The sequence below is a fragment of the Malurus melanocephalus genome, unplaced genomic scaffold (assembly GCF_030028575.1).
Source record: "Malurus melanocephalus ecotype Western Australia unplaced genomic scaffold, MMel_1.1 scaffold_309, whole genome shotgun sequence".
Taxonomy (NCBI): domain Eukaryota; kingdom Metazoa; phylum Chordata; class Aves; order Passeriformes; family Maluridae; genus Malurus; species Malurus melanocephalus.
The window spans coordinates 618,094-635,812 of record NW_026623541.1 but is presented as its reverse complement, the minus strand read 5'-3'; the positions used below and the strand labels follow the sequence as shown (position 1 = coordinate 635,812).

The window sequence follows — 17,719 nt, the reverse complement described above, 5'->3', positions numbered from 1 at the left end:
CTTCTAACTTGTCCTGAGACTAAAATAAATTTCCTCCTTTGGTATYTTCTATTGAAAAGGAAGAGGGAAAGCAGACGAAAAGAACTGACTTGTAAATTTTTTTACTAGGGGTGGGTGTAGTAAATTATTTCTATACATCACAGGTGCTGTTGGGGTGCTGCCATCCTGAGTGCTAATGAATCTGCTCAGCAAATATAGAAACAACTCTGTTAGCCTAGAGGTGAAGTTTGTCTTGACCATGTTCCCTGTTTGAATTTGTGACAGGAACTAGAGCCAAAGACTTTAGTTTCTGGCAGCTGGAAATGTTCTTAGTCAGACAACCACAATATTTGACAAAGTGTTTGACCTTTTCAGTAACAGTGGGGTCTGGGTCAATATTTACTAACTTTGTGTATGTGAGTGCACTCTGTTAGTCTGGGCAAAAGTGTGCTTATGAAACCTGAAGAGCTGCACTAAAGCAGCTGGAATTGCTGTTGCCTGTTTCAACAGAAAAGCACGGCATCCACTTSCACAGGACCAGTGGAGTTGTCTGGGAAAATACATGTAACACTGAAGTCTCTTTAGTTTGCCTCTTTTTTGTTTGGAGGGCAGGCGTGCATTCTAAGTTTATTTTCCAGATGCTGAATAGTATTTTCTAGAAAGTGTTTGCATCAGTATCTGCTGCAGATCTGAGACTGAGCCACAAGCCTCTAAGCCCTGTACAACCTGGAGAATCACTGTGGGCTGGGCAGAACTAACCCTTGGCTGCTGGGTAAAGGGACAAGGCACCTGAGCCATGGGTCTCCAGGTGAGAATAGGAAAGCAGCTCGTCTTTATGTGCAAGGCTGTACTCTGTGCTTCTGCTTCCTGCTGTACTGCAGAGGGTCTTTTGTCAGTGAGCTCTGCAACCWGCTGTCAGGATGACCTGAAGGAATTGTCAGGAGGGACTGGGAATRAATGCGAGGGATTTGATTCTTTGAAAGAAGTGAAATCTGCCCCTATCAGTAAGGCCTTGGCTGTGACAAGACTGCTTTGTTRAGCTGCCGTGACAACAGTCTTATCACCTGCTTTGGTTTTTTGTTCATAACAGCTTGATGCTTTTTGCTATCTGTGGATGTTAAACATCTTCAACTTATTGCMAGTCCACATACGGAAAATAATGCTGGCCTTAAAGCCTTAATTCAAAATGTGATATAACTTTAACTTTGAATTAACTGTGTTTCACTATGCTACCTCTGAAMTGCTGCTTTGCATTGTAGGCATTTGAAATAGGTGTGAATATTACCAGGCAAGACCTAAGGTTCCTGTGACTTTTTTTTCCAAGTCCCCAGAAGTTGCTGTGGAAGGGTGGTGTTGCTGTTCTCACTTGATAGATATAAAACCCACTTTCTGACCCACTTAAACTTTAAAGAAGTCTTGGAGCCATACAGTTCCTGCAGCTGCTGTGAATCCTGGGGGCAGGGCAGAASGGGGAGCAGCTAAAGTCAGGCACATACAAACCTGCATTGGAACCAGTAACCTCATTACCTGTTTGCCAGTGTGCACTGTCCCGGTGGACACTGGTTTAAAAGTGGGGGAGGCAGGAACAGTGAGGGAGTGCTGGGGGAACAGGAGCAGAAAGCAGCTGTTCCAGCCAGAACCAGGCCCCTCTCTTACACTGGGCCTCAAACACTGCCCTGACAGCGCGCTGCTGTCCGTACATCACACACAGGTGAGAACACAACAAAAACAAGACAAACTTGGGACATATAAATTCAGTTGGTGCTGTTAAGATAAATTTATTTTCTTCAGCTTTCTTCACAGGAAACACCACGAAAGTGCTTTACAGAGTTTGAATACCATTACTCTACCATGGGACAAAAGGACAACAGGTGTGTGCACTGCACAGTTAGAAGTTGTCATATGCAGATGCCATGATAGGTAAAAAAAAAATCTGACAAAAATATATAGAGTTCAGGTTTTGAACTTAAGTTATGACTACAAACATAATTATATAAATATGCAGGCACCATTAGGTTCCTGTGTTAACTGTAGGGGCCACACAGGGATTCTCAGAGACAGATCATATTGAACTCTACGTTGCTGAAACAGTTTCAGCTATGTTCTGTAGGCTCCCAGCCAAACCATTTTCCCAGCCAGACTATCATTCTTTMTTTTGCACTACACTGTGCACTAAAATGGTTTCATCTTCATTTCTTCACATTAAGTCTGGTGATGAGACATATTCTGTTGAAAGTAAATTCAGGTTGGAGGTTTTTTTTTTCCCTTTTCACTTATAGAGATCCTCTTACTGTTCTTCACTCAGTAATCTCTTCATTTAAAAAATAAAAATGCTTTAGGCTAGATCCTGCTGTCCAGKTAAGACAGTTTTGTTTCAGCTAGAATGTTACCAGTCATGCACCCCTACTCTTCCCGTAGCTGAGCTGTGTTGTATTGTGAACAGTACTACTGCTTCCCTTTTGCTGTATTCAGTGGGAATTAGGCTCCCRTGTAGCCTCTGAGGCTCTTAAGTTTCAATTCTTCAAGGAGACTGCATTTACTTGCTAGGCARTTTTGCAATGTTTGTGATACTACAGCCCTGACAAAAACAATGCAGCATGATCAAGACTCAGGAGTTCTTGCCTGCTGCTTTCTAAAAAAGTGGTGAATAATTCAGGCACCTGCCTAAGAAATCCTTGGCATGGTACTAATGTAGATGAATAGAAGAAGGAGGCAATACTCTGAGGCAGAGAGAGGTCAAATCAAGAGATTTTTGCTGCGTTTTTGAATTGCAGGAAAAAAAATGAGAGCCCCATTACCTAGAAAACACTGTCCGTTTCCAAAGGCAGTTTGCCTTTTACCTAATTCCCAGATTAGCGACACAGTGCAAGGTCAGAGAAYTTGTCAGTTCTGAAGGTTACTGGACAGTTAGTAACAGTACAGAGCTACAGTGGCAAGACAGGGCTTTGGTGAGTGCAGCAGCACATGAGTCTTCCAGAGGTGGGGGAGGGGCTATGAAGTATTACATTGTAACAACTCTCAGAGTCATTGGCTGTTTCCCCCCTGCCCTCGGTCTTCAAAAGTAAAAAAATCCCAACTCCCCTTGGCCAACCTTATCAACTCCCACAAGCTACAACTGTTTTTTTACAGAATACTGCTGTAATAGAACACCTAACAGTTATTTGGATGGAAAATCCAAAGTACACCCTTTTCAACCAGGTATCATCATTAGTATTGGAAGGCAGCTGTTCTCTAGGATATGGTGCTCTGATACTGAGGTACTGCAGCTTTCAAGGGCCAGGCTGTACATCCTAATAGGCTTGAGTCTGCCCTTATGACACATCCTTTCTTTCTGTAAACATAACATGACTGGTAAATACAGTCAGTGCTTAAAGACAACATCATTTACAGCTCCATGCTTTTTAAAGCACAAAATGATGAGAATGAAGAGATGAAACAAACCATGAAGACTAAGCCTGTCCTCTAGTTAAATACTACAACAGGTATATTAGACTAAGCATGGCTGAGCCCATRTTGTTGCTGGTCAGAGAGTAATAGATCTGCTTCACTGCTGGCACAAAGAGGAGAATAACCCAAAAATTTGAAACAAGTTTCTGTGGGGCTTGTTCATGGGCACTTGATTCTGGCTGTTACACCTAGCCTTCAAGTGACATGATCAAATCAAATTTTCATGAAACTGACATTGTGTGACAGAAATAACTTCATTGAAACCAGTGAAGTTAAGCTCCAAGAGACCAGATTCACGTTTTGCCTTTTTCTCAATACATTTGTTCTCTTGTATCAGCCTGTGTTTATGGTTTGAATCATTTTGCTATGGTTGCACCTGCTCTGAAAGAGATACAGAATGATTGGTTTGTTTTAGTTTAAAAAAGAGGAAGCTTATGACAGTTTTATGTAGGCAAGTTACTTGAAATAAAGCAGATGTAATGTGATGACTTCATTGCTATAACTGAGCTGGAATGAAAATTTAATATAGACAATAGGAGACAAGAAAAGGAACAGAAAACATCGGATTGAATAAAAATTAGTCAGAGCTTGCCATGCTACTCACTGACGAGAAGAGTTATATACATGAAACTGAAGACTTCAGTTYATCAGATGGCAAAAGCCAATCCCCATAGAAGATACTGGGTTGATGGTGATTGCCAGGATATTCTGTGTAAACTTGGCAAATTGGGCAGGTGAATGTCAACAGAAAAAACCAAGGCAATAAATACTGGAAAGGTTTTAAACCACTCATACATGCTCTGGTAGTAGCTGTGACACGAGTCTGAATTAGTTGTGATCTTTCAAGGGGACGATCTAGGCATCATCATAGGCAGCTTGATGGAGGCATCTGCTCACTGTGTAGTTGCAGTCAAGAAAGCGAATAAGATGTTAGGCTGTATTAAAGACAGAACAATACGGAAAAATATTACAACATCTATTTCTCTTACAGGTCCTTAATGAATATTTGCTGTTTTATCAGCACCTTAAAAAAAGTAATAATACAGGCAGGAAAGCAATTAGAGAATGGTAGAAGCAGCTCCTTGGAGCTGGAAAGACATAAGACTAAGGTAGTTAAGAGGGAAATAGATGAAAACCATCTTAAAAGCAATTCTCTTTCCCACTGTATAACAGGATACATACTTTAAAGTAATGCTAAGCCACCTACCAATATATGGACCTTAATATCACTCATTAACGTCATCATCGTGAATATTCAAAGAAGCCCCATCTTATTCTTCAGTACTTATTATTCAGCCAGTTAAATATTTCCTCTGAAGCAACTGCTACAGTTTGTTGAAGTTTAATAATTTTTGTCAGAGAACAGTCACTGCACATTGACAACTGTCTTAGAGGTGCTGCAATGACAAAAATATCAGAAGGTAACTGCTGGATCTCATGGCTGTTCAGTACCCACCAAGAGCTTTCATTTGCATGCAGGCCACCACCGTGTTCTCTGATTCTATTTGAGACCCCATTGTAAAAGCTGAGCAATGAASCTTGAAATCACCAGCAAAAGCAGACAAAGGCATATTCATAAGTTACTACTTCATGTTACTTTGGCTGCAGTTAACTGATAAAACAGGAGATAATAATAAATAGGGTAATTGCCTCTCTATTCCTTCCTCTTACATATCCTTCTGCTTACCCCACTCCATGGGCAACTATTTCCCTTTTGTTCATTCCCTTCCTCCATAGTTTGCCTTAATACCAGACTTCACAAGTTTTGAAGATTAGTCTCTCTCCCCATTTCCCTTGCATCTGCATGCCATTTCAGTTTAAATAAGGTTAAGAATAAAGAGCAAGAAAAAGGTGTTTACACATGGAGAGGAGAAGAAAAATACATTTCTATGACAAAATACCACTTCGTATCAGGAGTGAACACTTCTGGTTCACATAATTTGAACAAACTTTAAAACAGCCACATTATAAGAGATGGCTATCAACTGTGAGCAGGATTTTATTTCRGTCATGGGGTTTACAAAATATAGCAATATTGATTTTACTATGTTCCACATAAAAACAAAGAGCCTCATATTTATATGCCATTTGGGTTGCACAGATAATTGAAGAGTGGAAATACCAGTTAAGAGTGCTCGGCCTGAACTTCTTCTTACCCATACATACTAAAGTCTAATTACATAATACTTAAATAGGACGTATATTACATTCCATAGAAATAAGCCTTTGCCAAAGTAGTATTAAAATACTATAACATAAGCTAACGTAAAGATCTTTCAATAAAGACTTTTAGTCCTCTTTAGAACCTTCCATCAGCCCCAGCCCTTRACAAAGAACAGCTTTGGCCTCACAACACCCCTGTGAGGTAGGTTGTTGGTTTTTTTTGGTACAGCTGGGGAAACSGAGGCAAAGTGAAACTAAATTACTTGAACATAGCAGCTCAGTAGAAAACCAAGGCCAAATCCCACTCTTTTGGTCCCATGCTTCCTAATGCTCTTGCTACAAAACAGGTTTGGCTTCTTTTCAGTGCATGCAGTTGTTTTAGATGATACTTTTCATTCCAATATTCAGACACACTACTTTTCCTGGTGACTCATTAATATGTGATATGTTCTTTGTATTCTGGCTAAGCAGAACTTCACTGAAGTGAACACTGAACTTAATTAACCTTGCTGTATCAACACAATACTCTGAGCAACTGAAAATAAACCCCTGATGTATGTACCTTTTAGAAGATACTTCACAAAGTCTTCGTAGCTATTTGAAACAATGTTTCAGCCATGTTTTATCATGCAGAAGTAAAAAAAAAAAAAATCCTAAATACACAAGTTATTTCCTAAGAGAACATTAAACCATCTTGAAATTTGTCCTCAGTTCTCTCTTTAGGCAACAGGTTGGACAGCTTCGTATCACTACAAAATTCTACCTTCTCTCTGGACAAGTTTTCCCAATTCTTTGAAAGGAAGAAATAAAATGGGTTGCCTTCCCCAAGTACTGAACTTTAAACAGTTTTGCTAATTTAAAGTCAGATCTGTCACTTATGCAATCAGTGCCTACCTACACAGCATTTGTACTATCCAACATCTTACACTCCACTCCCTGCCTCAGGCTATGCTCTTAATGCTATCATTTAGAAAACAGCGCTSCTAATCCCTCTCTTCTTACAGCACCTATTTTATTTGTTTTTATTTGCATCATTTCCACTCTCCCCTGTTTATTTATCTTCCTTCCTGTTCTATTTTACTTCAAACAGAAAATGGCAAAACTATACGTGATGCTTAAGAAGCCAGAGTTCAGATACACAACAGTTAAGACTCAGTTGTTTTCTGCTGTCATTTCTTCCTCCATGTGCTAGAGCTTGCTGGTTCTCACATTAACCTCAATACAGACAAGCTGTCTTTTAAACTTTTTCTGGAGAGTTAATCTGCAAATATATATCAGATTTTCTCCCCTTTGTACATACCTAATTCATATATCAGAAGAATAACATATTATTTTCTTAAACTGCCAAAGAAAAGCCCTTATTTACCATTAAAAACAATTTTTAACATTAAAAGCTGAAAACAGACAATTTGGGAACTAAATTGCAGTCAGGCAACAAAACCTGGACTGTAGTTGTTCATAAAGATTTTACAGTACTTAAGGTGGTATATTTTTACAGTACTTAATGTGGTATAATTGAGTTTCTTGGGCCAATGACATGTCCATTGCTGGCCATGTCAATACTGGAAAGAATATTACTAGCTTGTAAATAAGCAACCTTGTTTAAGCACATGAAGCCCTAATAATCCCTGTTCCATTTAAATTAGGGTATTTGACAGAAAACCACAAGCAAGTTTAAAACTGCTCAAGCTGGCAGAAATTCGAAAGACTAAAAGCTACAACTATTTTGCAAAAGSTCAGATAAGCAAACTCCAAGATGTGCAGCCCAATCAAATTTATATTGTGTTTACTTGACCTGAACAGCACAGGGATCTCAGCCACGGTGTGGTGGAAGTTTCCAAGAGCTGACAGATGCAGTCAAATACCAAAGGCCCTATTTCCTGTGATGTCAGGCCTCTAGCACAACTTGTACCATTAAAAATAAATCTATTTCTAAGTTACTGTGGACATGACTGGTAMAACTAGCTATGAATACAAAACTGAAATAACAGGAGGCAGTCACTTTTAGTTGTCAACTCCTCTTCATTTGTGAATAAGGTTAAACATGACACAGCTAAACCAGGAGATGGCGAGGGGCCAATCTCCTGTATTTACCATCAGAACAAGTAAATACAGATTCCAGATACCTAACATAGGCATTAAGTCCATCTTTATTAAAATTACCTATTTTTTAGTATTTTACTTCCTTAAATACAGACTCTATCATTGAAAAAGGCAAATCCAAACTGTTCTTTCCTCAGTAAGCTCTGGACATTTCAGTGTTCTACTATCAAGTTGGTAACTTTATGGCTGTGTTTTATTGTGAGCCAGAGAAATTAAAACAGAACCTTTTAAATTAGGAACTAACAAATAACCCACCATAAAARCATGTCACAGGCCAGGGAGTCCCTGAAGCGGCACACAACTGTATTATACTGACTGGCATCAAGAATCTCATTTCTACAACTGACAACCCTTCATTTATGGGAATAAGTCTTCAACGAGCATTTTGAAGGAATGAAAAGGACATTCTTAGCATGCCTTGAATGAATKCAACAACAAACCAGATAAAGCTGGACTTCAGAGTCTCAAAAGCATACTGAGGGTCCACAGTGGACTGACTTTTCTGAATTTCAGGCATGCAGAACAATTACTTGGTACAAGTAATCAAAACTGGCATTTTGATAGTTGCTGGCAGCTATATTTAACACAAGAAACACTTCTTTAAAAACAGTTTAACATTCAGTACTATGGAAATCTGCTGCATTTCTGATTTTTCTTTATGCCTCCAGAAAGAAAYGGAATGATATGCTTGAGAGTAGCCCCCAAAGTAACACCTTTAGCTCTTAGTASCTGATGGGCTCCAGTGACAGCAGCCACCCAGAGGTGGGGTTTTTCTTCCCCATTCTTTAATTCAGCAGTGGTACTTTCAAATGAAAAGCAGATCAAAGCTTCATTCATACTCATTTCACAATCTCAACCCAGTCCTACATGGTGGGAGTAAGAAGACACTGTGCCAAGCAGCAAACTAAACTTCTGTGTAAACAGAAGTTTTTATTAATATGCACTCCTATAAACTCTGAAATAGAGCCCACCTAACCACAAGGACAGCTGGCCCGCTCCGTGGCCTATCCCTTAAGAGATCCAAATGCTCTGTTTCCTCTGCTTTTGTRTGGTCATGAGCTCAACCTAAAACGTAAAGACTCACTTGACTCCAGAATCCATGTATATTTCCATTTTATTTGATTTGAAACTTTTACAGGGTTTTCTTGAACTGCCAGAATTCATGCCCAAAAACCTCAAATAAAGGTGGTACAATGGACAGTCTCATCTACCCTTCACACAGGAGACTAGAATTCTATTCATGTCCTTTAGCAATCTCCGTCTCTTTAGAGCATCAGGAAAAGCATTTTAAGACTTCACATCTCTACCCCATCAAGTGACGTGTCCATTTATCATGAATYCCACAAAAATTGTGACAACAGTTTTGCTGGCAACAATGGATTTTCAAGGAAGATACATGGCTCAGAGTCCAAGGTATTGGTATCAGTCTTTCAGYGGGGTTTTGTTTCCAAATGAAGTCTCCAACTTTAGGAATAGTCTCTTGAGCCCTCTCTTTAATAGCAGCTTCTAGCAGAATTTTTATAGACAGTTAACTCTGCAAGGGCAAGGCCAGTTTTAGTCTGTGCACAAAAGAACCAGGTGAAACCCCAGCCCCACTGAAGCCAACAGCAAAATCTGCATTGRCCTCAGASAAGTAAATTTAAAGCAAGTCAGCAGTTAGTTAAAGGGAACCCAACTGGGTGATTCCTGAACTATCCTTATCTTCTGCACATACACAGTACTCCCACACATGTAAGCAAGCTTGGCTTTGTTCCCTTGTTTTTCTTGCCATTGGCAACTCCTATGGATGTTGGGTCTATTTTTTGGCATTTATTCTGAGAAACCTCAACACTGGAGCACACCACTATTGTACTTCATTTTGCTTCTGGTGTAAAAATTCAGAGAAGAGAAAAAGTTACAGCAGAACACTTCTGGTACTTGACAGGTTTGGTTCACTGAAACAGTTACAAGCACTGTCCTATATTCCTAGTGTACCAATGCCATTTTGCCTACTTCCACTAGTAAGTCACTGCCTTCCATCATTACTAAACTTTCTGACTGAGAATAAACACCATTTATGAGTTATACTTGGAGGWTTGCTGCCTCAGAGAGCTGCATGCTTCACAGAAGTAGCCAAACAAATGAGGCTTACCAGCTTTAGTTCTCTCTCTGCACATTAAATTMTTTTGTTTATCAAGTGAGCATCACTCCTCAACAAACAAGTAATTGTTTTTGACAGAAGATAGTTTTTATCTAGTATCACTACTGCCCCATATCCCATTTTTAAAGGATAAATTCTGAAGACTGCAGTTGGAGTCTGGATACCTGTGTCAAATCAAAACTCTAAGTCTTAGTGCTTTAGGGTGAGAAAGACAAACTTCATGACAAAACCCAAAATAAACCCTATTTCATTACAACATCTTATTGTTTAARTATACTGCAGATCGACATCAGAAGCCAGGCAGGCTTTTTTTTGGTGAATAATAGAAAAAAATGCTTAAACAGACAACTTTAAAAATGGCTAATGCAAACAAACCATTCAAACCCATCACTCCTCAAATCTGATACTGAACTGAGTTTTAATTTGTTTTGCAATTACTTTYGTACAGCACTCTAGAAAGGTAAACAAACTACAGCTCTGTTGTAGTTGGATAGTATGAGTGGTATGGGACGCTCCAGAAGTCTCTAGTAGGCTATGGCTACACATGACAGGATTCCTCAGAAGGGGAACGTACAGGTTTGTCATTAAGGTCACTTAAATCTTTGTTATAGCAAATTGGAACCAGATGGCTGACTTCTGCAGGATTTCTGACAGGAATCCAGTAGAGCTGGTTTCAAGTTTCAGATGGCCACTAAAACAGCTGTAACCTTCTCTTCCAGAAGTTGTGATCCACATGGTGTCCACAATGAGTGCATCAAGTCTGAGGTAGTCAACCTTTACGAAGGCTCAGTATCTGAACATAAAAAGATTTTGAAATGACCACTGGCTGTAGGTATCTTTCTGAGCAATTAAAGAACACTGATGACTCTTGTTCAATCATTTACATTAATCTGCCCCATATCCAATGGAGAAGTTGCAACATATTATGCTTCCATAGTGCAGGAGAACCAATCACTTACGTCAAAGTAGTCTGCACTCGATGCAGTAGATCCAGAAGAAATAAGGTGGCATGTTCATCATAGCTGTTAGCTGTAGTTTAGTTACCTTAGTAGAAGGGTTACCAAAAAAGCATTCCTTAATTGTAATGTGTGTGCAGCTCTACTGATCCCCAAGCACAGCATACTGGTTGTCTAGCTGAAGTTTAAGTGCCTGGTTTTTTGAGACCTCATCCCTACCTCTAGTTTTGTATTTTACTACTTCAAAGCTCTTCTCCATTTCTTTATCCCTATGGGAAAATAAATGTAATCAGTAAATATCTTATCACTAACTTGTGCATTGTGAATATCTAGTCCATTTCCACCCCATCCCAACCAAAACATTATGAACACAGAAAAAATAAAAATATCTAGAGTTTAACAGAACATGTAAAAATTCCCAAGCAARTCTTGTAAAACCTTATCTCCAAAATACGTTTAAATTTTCAATGTCAGTATTAACACTGTCAAGTAAATTTAAGTGTGTTTATGAAAAACAGGTTCTAGAAAGCAGAAGTTATTTTCTAGAACATTCATTCAGACTTTCATCTTGGTTCAATTTGCACCGTTCAAACCATAAAGCATCAATGACAACATGTCTCCTTTAACACACCAAAAAATACCCAGAGGAAACAAAGCTTCTCCTAAGCTGCATTAAACAGTAATATAGCAAGCGGGGGGGGGGGAAAGCCAGTAACAAGAAACACCCAAAATCCCCCAAGTGAATTAGGTATTGGCCTAGCCATCTCTTCTACTTGGAATAAGGTTATGGAAAGATCAGGATTCAAAAAACACGGTGAGACTCAAGTCTTCAGCACCACATAACACAAAACAAATCAGCAAAACTGGGGGAACTTGTTAATTGTAAATCACAGCTCAGACAGCAAGTGTATTGATTTGTATTTGTATTAAACCCCACTCCTCTACCTAAACCACCTTCACATCTCTAACAAGGCCATGTGCTCAGGACTTCATCTGTCTGCTGAAGGCAGTAACACAGAGCCTCACCATGGCTAGTGTATCAAGGAACCAGATGCTGTCAACAGCAGATATACTCAGGGAAATCCTTCAGCCATGAAAGATAACATAACTGGCAGTCTTGTTAGGCTACATCCTCTGAAAGTTATTTCATGGGAACAGAGTTGGACATTTAAGACCTCTTTCCTCTATGGAAAGATTCAGGCTTAAGCTCCAAGCCAAAATAAGAACTCAGAGAAGCTGTTAGAAATGTCTCTCAGGAATCARTGGAATGCACTTACTTTCGACTGTCTACGAGCTTGGCGGTGGACTGCAGTGAGGGGAACTGCGTGTCACTGTAGATCTCTGGTGGTCCTTGCTGTGCTCTCCGTGGCCGCCCGCTCTCCCTGGCACCGGGCGGCCGGTACACACCACCAGTCTGCACTGGTTCTGGAGTTTCTGTAACTAGGCACAACAACAACATTCACACATGAGAATAAGTGCATTCAGAGCTGAAAAAAGCCCAAAACAACCAACAGACAAACCAAACTCCACAAATTAAAAATTAAAAGAAACTTACAAGTATGTTTTTCTACTTTTTAAGCTTTGAAAGCAAATATTTTAGACAACTCAGAAAATCATGTGTCACCTAATTTAACCTACACTCAGTAAAATTGWAAGGTGGCTCCAGTGTATTGCCTCACAAAATTTAGGGAATCAAAACTATTAATGAGGACTTCAAGTTTCTCAATTGCAATTTATTAACAGCAATTTAAAACATATTTAAAACAGATTTAAGCACATAATTATATGGTTGCCAAATCTTATTTAAARCACTTCTCCAAATGCAGAGGTAACYATCTAAATAGTTTGCATTTAAGGTAAAAACCTAAGATGCARTAACACCAATTAGCTTCACCTCCTTGCCTGTACAAACAAGAAAGAACACAGCAGGCTATTTTTCAAAGAATTTCTCAGTGGAAAAGAATATTCTGAACTAAGAGGATAACTAARTAGTTTATTTCCACTGATGTTAATAAACTGTATTTAATTAAAAAAAACTAAAGTCCTATCCTAGTTTAAGAATCAATTTTGCAATGTCATGTTTTCAGTACTCTAGAACTGATTTGAAAAGTGTAACTAACTGCCACAATAGATCAGATACTGGCTGAACATCCACTGAAGTGTTAAAGCACTATTTTTAGATCAAAAGSAATGCTTCCAACAGGTATTTACCAACTGCAAAGCAGAGGGATCTCCTGCAAAGACAGAAAGCTTCCCCCTGTCCCTTTGAAGCTGGAAATGAAAAAAAAGCCCTTCCACTTCTATTTTAAAGTATCTGACAGATACTTTAATTTCAATTCAGTTCCTCAGATCCCTTCAAAGGAAGATTTCCTTGATGGCTAGCATGCCAAACAAGCCATTAGTATATTAGAGGGTGCCTGAACAGGAACTGTTCCTCGAGCTCTACCCACTGAGCGGCTTAATTTAACCTGATAGAAAAAACCAACAAGTCTGAATTAAATTTACCAATTGGTTCAACGACAGGGGCTGGTGCAGGAGCTGACTTGTTCCAAGGACCAGATGATCTGTCTACACCACCACCAGCAGTTTCTTCCCAATTGTCACCGGGTTCTTCTCTTTTTTCACTTTCATCATCTTCTTTTTCACTGTCAGAGAGAAACGAGTAGCACCTTACAAACAGAGGCTTAAGATTTGCCAGAGATTGCACAATCCTCCTAAGACARGAATTCATGGCTGCTGTGCTGAAAATACTAAATAAAACTAGACTACATTAGTCCTGTAATCACTGTACTAGCAATTCCATCTGAACAATTTCTGACATRCTGCTACATAACTTGGCAACTGAGAAGGTAAAAACCTCCCAAAATACATAAAAGACAAATTCAAGTTAAACTAAGTGATGACAGAAATTGGTATCTTACTTTGAGCATAAAGGCTTCTTTCTTGCTAAGACAGCCATGCATTTGGAAGGGATGAGAAGACAAAGCAGGAAAAATCTGCAAGTCCAACTTTTATAAAATGCTTTAGTCAAGAAGAAAAAATAGTGGAGTAGTGGTGAAAGAAAGTCCTGAGCTCACTTTCCCTACAACCACAACCACCTGAGAAACACCCTTATCTGTATGGGTAATACATAATCTACAAACAAACTGAGATTTTTTTTAAAGCAGGCAATCAAATGCATAAGAGAAAAATGTCATTTTTTCAAAGATAAACCGAACATTAAATTTTGGCTGTATTATTTATTATTTAGGCTATTTTATTATTTGGCTGTATTATTTATTATTTAGTTTAATTATTTATTATTTAGGCTATTTTATTTTGCACTGTTATAGTCAAGAGACCCAAAATATTTTGCTAGTCAAAGCTACTATAGAAAGGTGTGTGATAGAATGGGACAGATGTGGAGGGTGAGGCTGTTGAAAAGAATCCAGACAATGATCTCAACATCAGCAAAGTGTGAATTCAGAAGTTCATAATACATCAAATTCTACTAATCATGATCTGTATAAGCTTTCTATGTAAGTAATGATCAGAGAACAGAAAAAATGCCTGTAAGTGGCCTTTCACTCTTCATCCAAACAGTGACAGTGATGGTAAGGTGGTCCAAGGGCCTAAAAACATCACTACCCTATTTTTAAACAACAGTCAGAAGCAGATGTCTACAGACTTAACTACAACAGAGCAGGTACAGGCAGCATCCCACCCCCACCAAACACTGTATCTTTGTTTCAGCAAAGAGATCTCCAGAGATGGATAATTTATAACCTCTAGTGGGTTCTTCTTCCATTTACTTTGCCACCCTTCCCTTGAATCCACTGACTGAATGGCTACAAAATCCTGTGGCAGAAACTCCCACATGCCTGAAAATCTGCCACAGCATGAAAAGCATTTGGAATGCTGGCCTTTGTCTGGAAAACCAAAGTACTGGCTTTTCARTCAAACAGCACCAGCAGTCAGTGAAGCTGGAGCCCGCTGGTTGTCTAATCAGACATGTGATTATCCACTGTGACATTTCAATGCCATGGACAGCTTGTGGGACAAATTCATGCAAATGGCCTAAAAGGACTAGTTAACTGAAAGGAGTGGGGGAAAATGTGATCCAAAAAAGTAAATAATTCCATAAACATCAGACCTGCTCMAACAGTGAAGACAGCATCTACTGCACTGGTTACACGTGAGTTGATTATAAGATGACATTATTTTAAACATCAATACCTGGACAACGATGATTATCTGACATTCTCAGCCTATGACTGAGGTCATAAAAACCCTTTTCTGACCTGATGAAACATTTTTCTTAACCAGGACAGACATAAGTAGACTTAYTTTGGACCAGACAACAGGAAAAATCTCATGAAAAAAATGAACAAGGAATCATGGATCACATTCACAATGCAGTCCTGTCAAATCTTATCACAGGACACTATTTCTACCACTCGTATTTTTGGTTTTTTTGAAATACAGATGCAATGGTTCAAGAATTTGCTCCCCAACTGATGTTGGGCAGATACAGTCAGTATCTTTGCAGTGGTCAAATGATTCAGTGGGAATTACTATCCAGCAGTCCTCTGAGAAATTCCAACTAGATTATCTTTATGGAGGGAAATGTTAAGCATTGTAATAAAAAAAAAAAAATCGAGTCCCGAGTAAAACATAGCTCTAGAGTATGAGTAGAGATTTAGAAAGTAATGAGAACATTCAGTCAAACTGAAGTAACCCAGCAGCAAACTTACATACWATCAGAAACATATCAAACCTCTCTTTAACTGGACTCCGTGGAAGAAGCTCTGAAGCAAAAGCCATTCTTTTTAGACACTGGTAAATATTAYACTGAAGAAAAAAAAAGTAGAAAAGTAGTACCTTATTTGCATGGACTGAACTCTAAGACCACTATAATCAATTTCTTCCTTTTGCTCAAACTCCTTCCAATCATCCTCTTCCTGAAAGAAGAGAAAAATGTAAGTTGTCACCTCCTCTAGAACCAAAGCAGAATAGAAGAACATAACTAAGATAATACAAAGAAAACTCTGAGGGTGAGGTACAGTTCTGGGAGAAACCAAACTGTGTGCCCCACTGCCAAGAGGGGAAAGGACTGCATTCCCTCATCCCCTAACACAGTGTGTCACTTGGGATGCGTCTGAGAGCTAACTTTAGCTCACTGGAACAGCTAAGAAAAGCCCCAGCAAAAAGTCATTCAGGTGAAAGAAAACTACATCTTAGCAAAACACATCAGGAAATCAAGGGACAACACAAAATGCAGAACAGGACCGTGAAGTCATGACCAGGGAAGYACAACAGCAAGACCACTCCCTTTCACTACCAGTAAGCTTTTATGACAGCTTGAATGCACACAAAGCTTTAGATTTACTTYYCCATCACCTATTTCATGACCCAAACAARAAAGAACATTTGGAGTAGCTTACAGTGGATTTATGACAAAGATTAATAATGGCACATTTTACTTTTTCACTTTCAAAACCACATTTACAGCCTTGTTTCCTGAGCGATGTTTTTATAACAGGTCAGCTTMAAAACCACAGCAATCTTAGTACACAATGCATGTGTATCTTTCAAGAGAATCACTTTAGGGTTTTAAAATGGGAGTTTGGGGAAAGAGGAACTCACCTAAGTGGAGTCAATTTTGTCCTACTGTGTCATCAGGAAATTCTGGGATTATTAATGTAGACCAAAAATGGACCAGAACAGATAAGCAGTCCTCCTATGTTCCCAGTCCCAGCTTTAAGACACACACAGCCTAATTAGTAGTTTATGTAATTCCTACCCTCTACGTGAAATGCAGTTATATTACTCCAAATAGGAAGACCTTGCGAGCAAGGTCTGCAAAAGGCACAGCCCCCTTTCCACTGAACAGCTGAGAATAAAGCTGCTTTTAGAGCCCTGTGCTGGAATATTCTACACAGTCAATCTCCAGCAGAAAAACTTTGACCTGCTTTAGAGTAACAGCAGAAGTAGGAAGTGACCTCATGTTAAGTGCACTGTCTACTGAAGTCAGTCTTCTGGAAGAGCATGAGTTTACARCTCTAATCTTTTAGATTTCTTATATCCCCATCTCCATGGAAACATTAGTTTCCAAGCTAACATACCTTTCACATTTAATGACTTTTGTTTCTATCCAAGTACAAGCTTCAGTCATAGCCAGATATTATTTTGCAAGTGAGCAGAAGTGCAGCTGAAAGATTACCACTGACCTTGATCTACTTAGAAAGCTACTGCACATGTCAAGCTCCCCAGGTTAAACATTAGGAAACAGGTATTTATTACAATTAATTTYTAAATATACAGCATTAGAGTTATTGTAACTGCTTTTAGTTTTAGTAATCAATCCAGCACAGCAAAAAAATACCCTTAAATCACTGATCCTCTACATAAGCATGAAGGAAGCAAGGTATTTAACTTCCACAGCCCCTTTCACAAGTCATCTTTGTATACTCGGGGAGTATAATGTCATAGGGATACATAAAAGTTTCATTTGTAGCACTAAGACAGGGAACAGATCCTCAGATTACTACGTACTGAAGCCTCCAAAGGAACAATACCAAGAGGCAAAAAAAGCAAACCAGAAATAAAGAAAAAAAGATGCAAAAAAATTTTTAAGTCCTATCTGTTTTGTCTACAGCAGATAAATGTGTAACAAAGGTACTCCACGTGTCAAGCTCCGCAATCTAAAAAACATCAGGAAACAGCAAGAGTATTTCTTAAAATAAGTTTAAAAGTATACAGCATTGGASCCCTTTTAAACCTTCACCACTTCTAGCTTAAATTTCATTGCTTCAGTGCTGATGTTGTGGTCGGGGGCCAAGGGCAGAGGAAGAAACAGAGCTACTAATTCAACTACGGACGTTTAAGCTTCTGCATTCTCATCGTTTCACCGTAATAAGCTACCAAAAAAAAAAAAAAAAAAAAAAAAAAA

The 17,719-nt window shown here is 38.9% G+C and overlaps 1 protein-coding gene across 4 annotated transcripts in view; it reads right to left on the bottom strand.

The window, feature by feature from the left end:
- Nucleotides 1-8,788: 8,788 nt before the first annotated feature.
- CDV3 (CDV3 homolog) overlaps nt 8,789-17,719 on the bottom strand; it is a 9,825-nt gene continuing 894 nt past the window's right edge. Inside the window, exons 1-5 of one of the 4 annotated variants that reach the window (XR_008966072.1) lie at nt 15,649-15,806; nt 13,294-13,433; nt 12,066-12,228; nt 10,792-11,057; nt 8,789-10,625 (exon numbers count right to left, since the gene is read on the bottom strand). Coding sequence is in view for 3 of the 4 variants with exons in the window: in XM_057377264.1 (XP_057233247.1) it covers nt 10,931-11,057; nt 12,066-12,228; nt 13,294-13,433; nt 15,649-15,724; nt 17,549-17,563 (521 nt within the window). In the remaining variant the exon portion in view is untranslated. Of the gene's footprint in view, nt 11,058-12,065; nt 12,229-13,293; nt 13,434-15,648; nt 15,807-17,548; nt 17,564-17,719 lie in introns of those variants that run through there. The other 3 variants (XM_057377264.1, XM_057377263.1, XM_057377262.1) reach the window with 3 other exon arrangements.